At 43.5% G+C, this 13,455-nt stretch overlaps 1 protein-coding gene across 4 annotated transcripts in view; it reads right to left on the reverse strand.

Annotated features, from left to right (window-relative positions):
• Positions 1 to 10,124: 10,124 nt before the first annotated feature.
• The window catches only part of sdk2a (sidekick cell adhesion molecule 2a), a 189,201-nt gene continuing 185,870 nt past the window's right edge, over positions 10,125 to 13,455 (reverse strand). For all 4 annotated transcript variants that reach the window (XM_029123816.2, XM_029123815.2, XM_029123814.2 and 1 more), the window contains exon 45: positions 10,125 to 11,766. In XM_029123816.2, coding sequence (XP_028979649.1) covers positions 11,245 to 11,766 — 522 coding nt within the window. In that variant the 3' untranslated portion in view covers positions 10,125 to 11,244. The remainder of the gene's footprint in view (positions 11,767 to 13,455) is intronic.

The raw sequence follows: 13,455 nt of genomic DNA on the forward strand, positions 1-13,455 counted from the left end.
AAATTTTAAACATTGGGAAACTGAATCATTGAAATCACAAACAACTTATCCTCATGGCAGTCAATCTTGAGCAGATTGAATTTGACATTACAGAAATTCCTTGCTGCTTTCCAATGAACTTATGACTATGGCTTGTCTATACCACGGGTGTCAGTCTCCTGGATTGTGGAAACCACCAGATATATAAAAGTGGCCCGGTTGAGGTTGGATACCTGGCGTATAACTGGTGCCATCGCAGGTCCCCTGCTTGCGGTCTATGTCCAGTCTGCCTATAGCACTGGGCGTAGGGAAGGTGGAAACTAGCAATCTGGCTGACATTGTTGGTTCTCACATAACCTCTGATGTCACCTACTAAGGAAATGAATAGTATACTAATGAATAGTATCATTAATGAATAGCTAAATTCTGTTTTTTTTTTTAAACTATCTTTTCATAACAAGCATGTTAGTTGTTTATTTTTATTAGATTTTTTATTCAGCACAATGTTTTCAAAGAGCAGCATCAGGAAATACAACAATCAGCCATAACATTATCAAAAGTGGTCCAAGGAAGGAGAAGCGGTGAACCAGCAACAGGGTCATGGGCGGCCAAGGGTCATTGATGCACGTGGGGAGTGAAGGTTGGCCCGTGTGGTCCGATCCAACAGATGAGCTACTGTCGCTGAAATTGCTGGAAAGGTTAATGCTGGTACTGATAGAAAGGTGTCAGAACACACAGTGCATCGCAGTTTATTGCATATTGGGGCTGCGTAGCCACAGACCAGGCGGGGTGCCCATGCTGACCCCTGTACTGCCGAAAGCACCTACAATGGGCATGTGAGCATCAGAACTGGACCACGGAGCAATGGAAGAAGGTAGCCTGGTCTGATGAATCACGTTTTTCTTTTACATCTCATGGATGGCTGGTTGCGTGTGTGTCGCTTACCTGGAGAACACAGGATGCACTATGGGAAGAAGGCAAGCTGCCGGAGGCAGTGTGATGCTTTGGGCAATGTTCTGTTGGGGAACCTTGTGTACTTCCATTCATGTGGATGTTACTTTGACATGTACCACCTACCTGAGCATTGTTGCAGACCATGTGCACCCTTTCATGGCAATGGTATTCCCTGATGGCATAGGCCTCTTTCAGCAGGATAATGTGCCCTGACACAAAGCAAAAATGGTTCAGGAAATGTTTGAGGAACACAACAAATTCAAGGTGTTGACTTGACCTCCAAATTCCCCAGACTTCAATCCAGTTGATCATCTGTGGGATGTGCTGGACAAACAGGTCCGATCCATGGAGGCCCCATCTTGCAACTTACAGGACTTAATTGATCTACTACTAATGTCTTGCTGCCAGGTACCACAGCACACCTTCAGAAGTCTAGTGGAGTCCATGATGGGTCAGGGATGTTTTGGTGGCAAGAGGGGGACCTACACAATATTAGGGAGGTGGTCATAATGTTATGGCTGATTGGTATATGTAAAATGTGTAAATTGTTGTAGATTACATTCCAAGATGCATTCCTTCTGCAAGATACAACCCCATTGATCATTGCAGTATAAACATGTTGCTTTGCTAAATGTTTACTCTAGAGTCATAAGCTTTGACATACGAGGTCTATCTTTAGATGTCAAATGGACACTTCAGATACCATATGTAAACAAACACCAAGAGATGTATAAACTAGTGGAGGTCTTCCAGTTCAAGGCTCTCGTCAACTTTCCTAATCCAAACGTTAATTTTATTGCCAACGTCAGGTATTCAGACTTGTTATTTGACTTTAGCTGGCTTTAGTTTTCCCCATGTCATTTTTAAGGATCAGATTGCCAGCTTCTCTCAGGTTGTGTGTTCTAGATGGATCAATAGACCCAGGCTGAGTAACAGTCATCAGCATGTCTACAGTGGAAATGATCCGTGAAATAAAACCCACCAGTCCAGACGGTTAAGAATGACTACACACACACACCTCAGAGCCCAGGGCAGTGGGTTCGGCTACAGAATGGAATGTCTGCGTTAACGGCTTTATGATTATCAGAGGTGAAAAGGGTCAAGACGTGAACGTACACCTGGCTGGCTGTTTAAGAACCAATTCCCGTTTCTGATCACATGGCTATTACAGATTATGGTTATACCCAATTAGCACCACACTCTCTAAAAACAAAAGGTTCCCAGGAGGGACCGTTGAGAGTTCTTCAAATTGAAAATATTTTAGCGGTCCGCCGCAGACTTTCAGTACGTAGAACATTCTCTTTATCAGAGTACATTGGGACCCCCGCACAGACATGCCGGTTGAAGAGGGACCTTTAGATCATTTGTCAAAAAGAGTCAGCAATTCATTTAATCATTAGTTGGTGTTTAACTACATTTCTCCAATAGATCCATGGTTGACTTCCTGAATCGCGACAAGCACTTAACTTCAACTCCCCCGACCCCCACCCTTCTCTCCCCTCTCCCTTTCTCTTTTGTGGATCTATGGATGGGATTTAGCCGGAGGGTCATTGTTGTCACCCTTTACTCTCTCTCTCTCTCTCTCTCTCTCTGTCTCTCTCTTTCCATCCCTTCTTGTCACCCTCCCTCTAGTTTCCCACCTCCCTTTCTCTGGGAAAACAGGAACACACTATAATACTAACCCATGTCCTCTGTGATGAAACAAACCCAAGACACACATACAGAGAAATCACAAACACACACATAGTTTCCTACTGTTTTCTTATGTGATGAAATTCACAGAGAGAAAAACTGTATACTTAAACAACCAATGTCCATCAGTCATATTTCACAGCCATTTCCTTTTCTTATTGGCTGAGTTCCAGGACTCTTTCTCTCTCCATCCGGCCCGGCCTGGTTGTCAGTTGTTTTATAATGAGAGTCTCCAGCCAAGTGCAGTGTTTTCTTGTTTGGGTTTATGGTTGCCTTAATGATTTTCTTTCTTGTCCTTAAAACTGCCAAGTATCTGTCCTTCTCTTCCCTACTATAGTCTAAGGAGGCTGCTCGACCCCATTCCACTCTAATTCTTTGTCTCTCAGCGCTCCTTGTCTCCCTCTCTCTCCTTACCATTTGCTAAAGATCAATGTTTTTTCCGGCCTTGAATAAAGAGATTATCCCCAGGCCAACTCCAGGCCGTTTCCTGCCCCCCCTTCCATTCCTCCTAGTTTCTTAGCGTACTTGGTCCAGATAAGGATGACTTATCCTCTACGCTCCTTTATTTCTCTGCTGTGGACGACATGAATCAGGTCAACTTGCTGCCTATTAGCCTCAATGTACTTGTCAAAAGGAAACCTATTCTCTATATTGTGTAATACTTTTGAAGAGAGTCTTATGGGTAACTTATCAAAATAAGCATGTTATAAAAAGGAAAGCGAACAGGACACAGCGCTAGTTTAATGGCGAAGCAAAACTGATATGTTTAGTTTAGCCATACTGTGATTCATGTTGATGACACATAGCACAGATGCTATCCAAATGTCCATCGATTTACATTGAGAAATAGTTCAGAAGTGTTTTTGACAGGCTGACTTACGCGAGACAGTTAGCAAGGTCCACACAAACTACTTCCCAATCTTTACTCCAGTCAATGATTCACTCTAACTTGGTGTCCGTTCTACACATATTAGTTCGGCCAAAGCCTTCAGGCAGCTAGGGGCCACACCGAGCAATTGAAAGTGGAAACTAAATTAGTGGAGAGTGCTAACTAGCTAATTTGTGGGTGGTGGCAATTGTTATGTTTGAACAGCGAAATTTTTTTATAGACGATGGCTATGTTTGTCTGAGCCTTGATGTATATAAAAAAATAAAAACACATATGAATTCAGCTTGTCGCACAAGCACCTCCCGACTTTAGATTACAATCGGCTAGTTTTCGATAACCACTGGAATGTAAACTGCATATGGAAAAATTAACAAGTGTAAAATTTGATCTGCACATGCAAATAAGTTGATATGCTAGCAGAAACCACAGATTAGTTAGCAATTTCCAAACAATCTTCACCCAGATACCTGAACACGGCCTCCAAGTGTTCTTCTGACTTGGGAATTAGACACAGGGTAGGATTGCCAACAGCTTGAACTATCCCTTTAATGCCGTACGTCATTTATTTACCCATTGATTGAACACCACCTGCAAAAGATGGGGAAATTCCCATGATACTGCTGTTAAGTGTTTTAAGGGCTTTACTCTACAAGGTCATGGATAAGGAAGCTGTAGCTTAAAGTACTGTTGCTGAGGCGCGTCTCTGACATTCTAACTAATCTTAAAAACAAGCCAGAGGTAGGCACAATGTTACTGTAGATAGTATGGCCTTGTAGTGCGCAGAAAGGTGGCCGAGTGCCCGTTAGATTAGAGGACAAGGACTGTGCTCAAGTTCAACTTGTTATGGAAAACAGCTTCTGCAAAATTACTACAATACAACATACAGTGGGGAGAACAAGTATTTGATACACTACCGATTTTGCAGGTTTTCCTACTTACAAAGCATGTAGAGGTCCGTAATTTTTATCATAGGCACACTTCAACTGTGAGAGATGCAATCTAAAACAAAAATCCAGAAAATTGTATGATTTTTAAATAATCAATTTGCATTTTATTGCATTACATAAGTATTTGATCACCTACCAACCAGTAAGAATTCCGGCTCTCACAGACTTGTTACTTTTTCTTTACGAAGCCCTCCTGTTCTCCACTCATTACCTGTATTAACTGCACCTGTTTGAACTCGTTACCTGTATAAAAGACACCTGTCCACACACTCAATCAAACAGACTCCAACCTCTCCACAATGGTCAAGACCAGAGAGCTGGGTAAGGACATGAGGGATAAAATTGTAGACCTGTACAAGCCTGGGCTGGGCTACAGGACAATAGGCAAGCAGCTTGGTGAGAAGGCAACAACTGTTGGTGCAATGATTAGAAAATGGAAGAACTTCAAGATGATGGTAATCTCCCTCGGTCTGGGGATCCATACAAGATCTCAACTCGTGGGGCATCAATGATCATGAGGAAGGTGAGCGATCAGCCCAGAACTACACGGCAGGACCTGATCAATGACCTGAAGAAAGCTGGGACCACAGACTCAAAGTAAACCATTAGTAACACATTACGCCGTCTTGGATTAAAATCCTTCAGCGCACGCAAGGTCCCCCTGCTCAAGCCAGCGCATGTTCAAGCCCGTCTGAAGTTTGCCAATGACCATCTGGATGATCCAGAGGAGGAATGGGAGAAGGTCATGTGGTCTGATGATACAAAAATAGAGCTTTTTGGTCTAAAGTCCACTCGCCGTGTTTGGAGGAAGAAGAAGGATGAGTACAACCCCAAGAACACCATCCCAACTTTGAAGCCTGGAAGTGGAAACATAATTCTTTGGGGATGCTTTTCTGCAAAGGGGACAGGATGACTGCATCGTATTGAGGGGAGGATGGATGGGGCCATGTATCGCGAGATCTTGGCCAATAACCTCCTTCCCTCAGTAAGAGCATTGAAGATGGGTCGTGGCTGGGTCTTCCAGCATGACAACGATCCGAAACACACAGCCAGGGCAACTAAGGAGTGGCTCCGTAAGAAGCATCTCAAGGTTCTGGAGTGGCCTAGCCAGTCTCCAGACCTGAACCCAATAGAACATCTTTGGAGGGAGCTGAAAGTCTGTGTTGTCCAGCGACAGCCCCGAAACCTGAAGGATCTGGAGAAGGTCTGTATGGAGGAGTGGGCCAAAATCCCTGCTGCAGTGTGTGCAAACCTGGTCAAGAACTACAGGAAACGTATGATCTCTGTAATTGCTAACAAAGGTTTCTGTACCAAATGTTAAGTTATGCTTTTCTGATGTATTAAATACTTATATCATGCAATAAAATGCAAATTAATTACTTAAAAATCATACAATGTGATTTTCTGGATTTTCTGGAGTACCTACGATAGAAATTACAGACTTCTACATGCTTTGTAAGTGGGAAAACCTGCAAAATCGTCAGTGTATCAAATACTTGTTCTCCCCACTGTAGCTACAGTGCGTTGGGGCACCTGTAATATTTATGATTACTTCTTAGGTTACTTCAACTGAAAAAGAATAGATGCGTGAAATTATTATGACATGTTGTATGTTTGATTTTTTTGTTTAATATTTAAAATAATCTTTATTTGAACCCAAATTACATTTGGGCACCTCAGCTGTGCGTGTGTGATCATCATAACCAGATAATGAAGCGCTAGTTTAATTTTCTCCGGTTTTGGTTGGTTAAAATTAGACGATTTAGTTATCTACTAATCAATGCATCTTTCTCAATGAAAGGCGTAATAGGCCTAACTGGGGTTATATCTTTTTCAGACAGGAATGGTTTAGAATATTAGGCAACTATTTGTTAAATAGCTGTTGCTGCCCTCAAGATAAAACATTATATGAATGTATCACAATATTTGAGGAGAAAATGTTGATGATTTACATTTGACGCAGCCACCCCAACTCCGTACATACAGGTAGGCCATGTGATTCTGCTTGCTTTTAATCTCAGAAAATTGTGTTCTTTGGTTATCATTGGCTGCTGACGACTTTGACTTTAAGCTAAGAGTGCAGATGTATAATCACAGTTTATTTCTTTAATTAGCATTTTGAAAATCCATTGCTAGTGGCCCTATAATCCCAGGTTACGTTTGTGCGGGTAAAACATATGTGTGCGGGTGTTTGTTCATGATTGCGAACGTGCATTCACTTGCCTGGGGTTTCTGCAACGTTTTGACAATGTTGGTGGTTGTGGAGCAAAACATCAGACTAATACATATTTAGTGTATTCGCGTACAGCTACGGATCTTGATTTTTAATATCCAATACCCTTTTTTCAATGTTTTGAAGCAATAAAAAACATGAACAAAACACAAATAACAGATCATAGTTTAACACATCCTTAGATTTAGTTTGGGTTATGTTCAGATAAAAAGAAAGATTCTGGAAGATCAAGGGTTATTGGATTAATTGGAATGACTGAATATCTGACAGACATTTAGCATATTTATCATATTGAAGTAGAAAGCAATGGCTTAGGAACCCTTTCCAACATAACCCATAAGGTAAAATGCTAATTCTGTTTTTGGCCAGCAATGTAAACTCTAACATTCAGGGGCGACTGGTCATTAGGGGCTGGTGGGTCACAGTCCCACCTGTTGTCAACAGAAAGAACTTTAACAAAATTATGTTATTTTTATTTCTTGAAGATTACTTCCTATAATTTATTACCTATGAATATAGCATCTTCATAAATTGCATATCATTTGTGTTAGGATTTTATTTAATGTTCATTGGTCCCTACCTTGCTGCTTCAGACTGCTTTCTGCCGATTCGAGTTCACCATAGTAGGCCATAGGCTAAGCGTGAATGTGGGGCTAGCCTCTCTCACAATGCAATGTACATTGTACATGTGAAAATATTAATACACATGCTCAGAATGTTAGTGTGATCAATGTGGAATTTGATGCCAAGTGGGGCTGACAGCCGGTAGCCCCACTACAGTGTCATTTCATATTTCAGACCTGATTGGCTGTCTGTCCTGTCTGGCTCCACCATTAGTCGTCAAAGTAGATTGTCTTAGCAAGCTTGTTTGCTTCACAAACCCCAGATCATTTGAGAAAATGAATAAAGTGGATTTCATACTCGAGCACCGGTTTGAAACCCTTAATTTGGAGGAGAAACTTGAAGTAAAGCGACTTGGTACCATCAGCCATGGGATATTGTCATCACTCAAACTGCTGGTAAAAGTAACTGCTGGTTTAACAAAGAGTGGTTTTTGAAGAAAAAATGGCTAACGGTTAGCATTTGAAAGAAGGAACTCTTCTGTTTTCCATGTCTGCTGTTTGGTGGAGATGGTACTTGGTTGAGGACGGGTTACAAAGATTTGAAACATCTTTCTGAGAGGATTGCAAAACATGAGAGCAGCTGGGGTAATTTGGACAATGCTGTGAAATTGTGCTTATATGGAAGGGTAAATGTCGCAGCCCAAGTTGATAGTGCATACAGGCGCTCCATTGAGCAGCATAAAAAACAGGTGGAGGAAAACGGGTACGTTCTCAGTCGGATCATAACGTATTAAACTTTGTGGAAAATGTGAAACCGCGCTGCAGGGGCTTGATGAGTAGGTGGGCTCCCTGAATCCTGGAATATTCAGATGCATTTTCGAGACTGTGTGAGGGCGATTCGAGACTTCAGAGACACTATGATGCTCAGCCCATCTTCAAAGGGACATCTAGCACTGTAAAAAACAAACTGTTAGACTGTATGTATGAAGTGCCAGAAGTTGATGTTTTATACAACACTGCAAAAACGGAGCGTTGATGCATCTGGGATTAGCTGTGCACTCACCCGGGAGAATGTCCAGAAAATGTGGAAGCAAACTGATGGATAGGCTGCCACCGTTCACGATGGAACAGATGAGCCAGGCCGACGAGTAACCAACACAGCCCCGGTGATGAAGGAACGGAGGTTTTCACAAAGTGACCACCTGATCGCTGCCAAACGGGTTGACAACTCGCTCTTCGCACAATTTTTCCTGTCATTCCCTACATCTGAGCTTGTCTGTGCGGTGAAACTATGGCCTTTAGGAAATTACGAAAAGTTGAAGTCTGAGCTGACCACTCTGTACTGCCACACTGAGCTTCACACTGGTAAGACGGCCCTGTCTCTGTTAAAATCCATCCATAAGAACAACCTAGAGGAGGCTTTTGCTGAGACCGTCACTCTGCTGAAAAGTATCTTAACAACACCTATGACGACAACCCGAGTCAGAGAGGAACTTTTCCATCTTGAATAGGGTAAAAACCTTCACCCGCAATACAATGGGACAGCTGCGACTCAATGCATTGGCCATGTTGTCCATTGAAAGCCAACTGATTCACCAGCTACATGACTTCATTCCCAAAGTAATAGAACATTTGCCCAGAGGAAGTACCACCGTGCCACCTTTCTCTTCAAGTGAGCCTTCAGCCTTGGTGAGTGAAAGCACATTTTATCATCCTGCCTTTGGGGTGCAGGTCCATGCATTGGTCATATTTTGTGCTGGATCGATTGATTTAGATGGTGATGAGTGTCAGTGTGTCCATGCTTATCTATTAAGGTTGTAGAATGGTTCTGTATCCCTAAAAAGTTGTCTTTCCACTTCGTTGTGGCCTTCAGTGGTGTTGAGCTCATTGCTGTTTGCATATGGCCCTGTAGGCATATTGTTTCTGAGCTTGGTTGCATTCCTAATTTAGGTTTGTAAATGTGACAGTGGTAATTTTACGTGTGAGAAGGAGAGCAATTACACAAGAAGGTCTCTCTCTCTCTCCAATATGTGTACCTGGTACACCTGGTAGAAACTCTGTCGTTAAAAGTGTTTTGACGGCAGCCACGCTGTTTGTTGATGTTAAATAAACACATCAGTAGCAAGAGGGAGTTTTGTAGCTTTACTTGTATGTATCCTATATTTCGAATGGTTTGTGCCCCACCAATTACTTACATATAAAAACGCCACTGCTAACATTGATTGATCGTGCAAAAGGTGTTCAATTGGTTATAGGCAATTCCTATTTTTCTACTAATGCCACTTAATATTAATGTAATCCACAAAGTAATCAGATTACGTAACTGAGTTTGAGTAATCAAAAAGTTCCGTTACTGATTACAAATTTGGAGGTAACTTGTAACTGTAACGGAGTGTATTTAAAAAGTAACCTACCCAACCCTGCCCTACTATAGAAGCAGTTTTGCCAACTTATGGGCTACAATATGATAAAAATGGTGCCTGTTGTAGGATGATACACGTTTGATAATATTACTAACAGCCTCGTTTTGCTATTTCTGAAACAAGGAATCTTGTAACCTGAATAAAGATTGACTAACTACAATAGATTTCTTAATAAGTGGCTCATTTTCAGGAAATAGTTTGATGTAATTTTTAGCCACAGGATGCTGTAGTGTCATAAGTCATAAGGCGGTTAAAGGAGTAAGGAAATAGAGGCTTGAATAAGAGTGAATATACTATAATAGGGTATACATGATTCATGACAACTACTACTGCATGTGCAGATGGAAACAGCTCTGTAGCTCCAGTTGGTACAGTATAAAACACTCTGCTAATGAACAAATGAATCAATCAATTAGCACATCAACCAGACCAATAAAGGTGCCACAATGCTTTTTTAATGTGATTTATAACATTATCCAATGCTTTTTTAAGTGATTGATAACATTAACCATAGCTTTCTAATGTGATCGATAGCATTACCGTAACAGCTGGGGTGTTCCAAAAACGTGGAGCGCTTTAGCCGATTGATAGATACCATTAAGAAATAAATATCTGTTCAACAAAATGACTGGGACAAATACCTATTACATTATGTACATATGCAATTGCAAAAATGTTTTGGCTTAAGTGAAAAGAACATCGAATGTGTTGAAGCCATTGTAGCGGATCAAGAGCAATGGTCGCAAATTCCTTTTGCACGAGTGTCACAGTTCATATTTCTCTTGCGTTGCGTTTGTCCTTACATTTCAAGCCTGCCCCTTTTTTAGTCTTTTCCCCATTTTAGGAAGGGTATTTTTTTCTCTCTTCTGCATGTCAGTTTCTGTAAGCCACTCTCAATAGTCCACTGACTACCCATTTGTGACGCAGCATTGTCCTCTTCGTTTTAAATACTCATCTCTGTTTAAAAAACAACATTTTCCTGCCAGCCTCTCAGATTCTTCCTTGCGTCATGGATGTCTTCTGGTAAAATGAAATCATTGTGCTGAGCAACAGAAACTTCCCTTTCTGAATGATTGTCTTTTTTCTTATTCTTTTATGAAACACAAGCGCACGCACACATACACACGCGAGCACACATACACACACACACACGCACGCACGCACACACCTTTACAAAGGCGAAAGCGCAAACACTATCCTCGATGCTTACTATCGTATAGAGCGAAACACCTCTCAAGAATCGCCGTCGTTAAGAATAGAAAAACAACCAATCGGAAAATGAAAATGACGAGTAAAACCAACGACAACAAAATAAAACCCGGTTTAACGCTAGCGAGCCAAAACGAGCCGAGGTGAAGTGAGCCGACCCGGTCACACATCCGCCGGGGCGACTAGGACCGTGCTGAACGACAAAAGAAAAAAAAGAAAGCATACAGCCCGAGCCGGCTCAGCCCGGTTGGAGTTTGGCCCTGTAGTGTGAATCGGGTATAAAAACAGTCCATCTCTGGGTTGTCGTTTGTTGTTTTTTTCCGGCTGTCATTGGAAGGAGTGTGTTGAGCGCGTGTCAAACGAAAGAGGAGAAGCCCGCGGTAGGTGGCTGCTGCGCGGCGGAGCAGCCCAGACTGCTTGGCGGTCTGCTGCTGCTGTACAGGAGGGTCCCGTGCTGCCCGGTAGGTTCCGATACCGAGCAGGAGAGCAGCGAGGGGGTGGGAGTCCGGCTTCCCTTCGGCCTGAACAGGGTGGCCTGACCCTGGGGTGGCAGGCCCTGGATGAGCCCCATCTGGAGGGCCTGGGGCTGCGGGGACGGGGAGAGGGCCCGGGGCAGCAGGGGGGGTAGTGGGGGCAGGGGTGGAGGGTGTCTGGGGGTGGCAGCGGCGGGCTGGACGTCCTGCTCCGCCAGAGGGTGAGAGACGGGGTGCATGGGCTCGGGCTGGGAGTAGCCGTAGGCCGGAGGGCGGGAGACGCCCTTCTGCTGGCGGCGCCAGGAGTTGTAGTAGGTGGGGTCGCTGATGTAGTGGTTGACGAAGCTGTGGGCCTTCTGCTGCCCGGCCCGGCTTTGATCCATCTCGTACTCGCTGTCGCTGCCCTGGGGGTTTGACACAGAGACGCCGGTTTAGGTGAGGTACATGCAGGTGTTAATGACTGCTGGACGAACATTGTGGGACCAGATTGGCTTCTAAACAGTCACAAAGTCACAAAGAATTATGGTAAACCCTGTCTAAAATGTATCTTCTAGAAATCTAATTTAAATCTTAAACTCAGCGGTAATCACAAAGCCTGAAAGGCCTGTGCCTAGCACTTTCCTTAAATTTACCAAATGCTTTTTTCTTCTCATACTGATGCCAGTTTTGACTTTGTGTCTGTTTTATCTAGTGTAAACCTAGGGACCATGGGAGGTGTAGGCAAACAAGTACATACTATGAACTACAAATGTCAAGATAGAGTGGGTATAGATATTTTTCTATTAGGTTATGAGAACACAAAACTTTGTCTGCCTTTACACAAGTAGCCCAAAAATCACAATCTCACTAACGGACCTTTCGTCCAATCAGATCAACTCTGAAAAAGAGCTGATGTGAGAAGATCTGATGTAAGTGGTCAAAATACCAATTAGTGGTAAAAATAAAAAAGAGATCCAAATTGGGCCATCTGTGTGAACAGAACCAAAGACACTTAACCTAAACCAAAAATCAGTTGCTACTGAGGTACTGACTGTCACAGCCGTTGGGATGGGGAATCTACTATAGGAGCTGTCTCCCATCAGCTACTGCACAGACACAGAACCTCACCCAATGCCCTGAGGAGCAGAGATCTGATACGTGTACACAAGCCTCTCCTACAGGTGTAGAGAGATGATTGGGGTCAGGGATATAATACATAGACTTCCTTTTGTATGTGGTTGACAATAGTAACCGTTCACTAGAGACCAGCACATCTGTAACTACGTACCGTACCAGTCAAACGTTCAGACACACCTACCCACTGAAACAAATGGGGAATTGTGTCCAAACCTTTGACTGTTGCTGTACATGAATTATCTGTCCCCAGACAACCTTGCCCATCAGAGGAGATGGTAAGGTACAGTAACCAAATACATAATTGAAAATCCTTTGTGAACGGCGAACCTCACATCTACGTAAACTCCTCGTGTAAACATAGGCAAATGAGTGTGTGTCTCCCGTGGCAACCCTGTATCGGCAGCTCTCCTAACAAGAGGTCTACAGACAGATGTTGTACAATGGTTTCCAGAGTCCCGATTATTTGCCTTGGTGTCAGGTAAACAGTGGTGTCCATTGCGAGGGGGGGGAAAGGACAACAGTAGTTTGTGGCTCCCAGGAGAGTGGAGCGGTTGTTTATTCAGAGTAGGTTGGAACGGCGCCGTGACCACGTACGTATCCGACCAAAACAGAGGAGAGACCCAGAGCCGGGGTCCACCGGGTGTGGGAAAACAGATGTGACCACAGGCGTGGCACTGAGGCCGGGTCAGCCGCGCCCCTCCCCCAATCGCCTCGTTACTCTCCCCACTTTCCCTCCCAGTCACCCCTTTCCTTCCTTCTCCTCATCACAATCGGCTCCTTCTCTCGTCTACCGGCCCTGTTGAAAGTGTGGCCATTCCACGCGCTGGGGTGTCCGCGACCCTGCTAACTCAACTAAGGGAGTGGAAGCCCTCTGGATTAAGACAGCGTTTCCTGTTTGAGTCGGAGAATGAATTAGTCCCGGAGCCGTCCGGGAACCGCAGGACAGGAGGTGATTGGACGTAGGCGCTGAACTTCCT

The sequence above is a fragment of the Esox lucius genome, chromosome 11, assembly GCF_011004845.1.
Source record: "Esox lucius isolate fEsoLuc1 chromosome 11, fEsoLuc1.pri, whole genome shotgun sequence".
In the NCBI taxonomy this organism is placed as follows: Eukaryota; Metazoa; Chordata; class Actinopteri; order Esociformes; family Esocidae; genus Esox; species Esox lucius.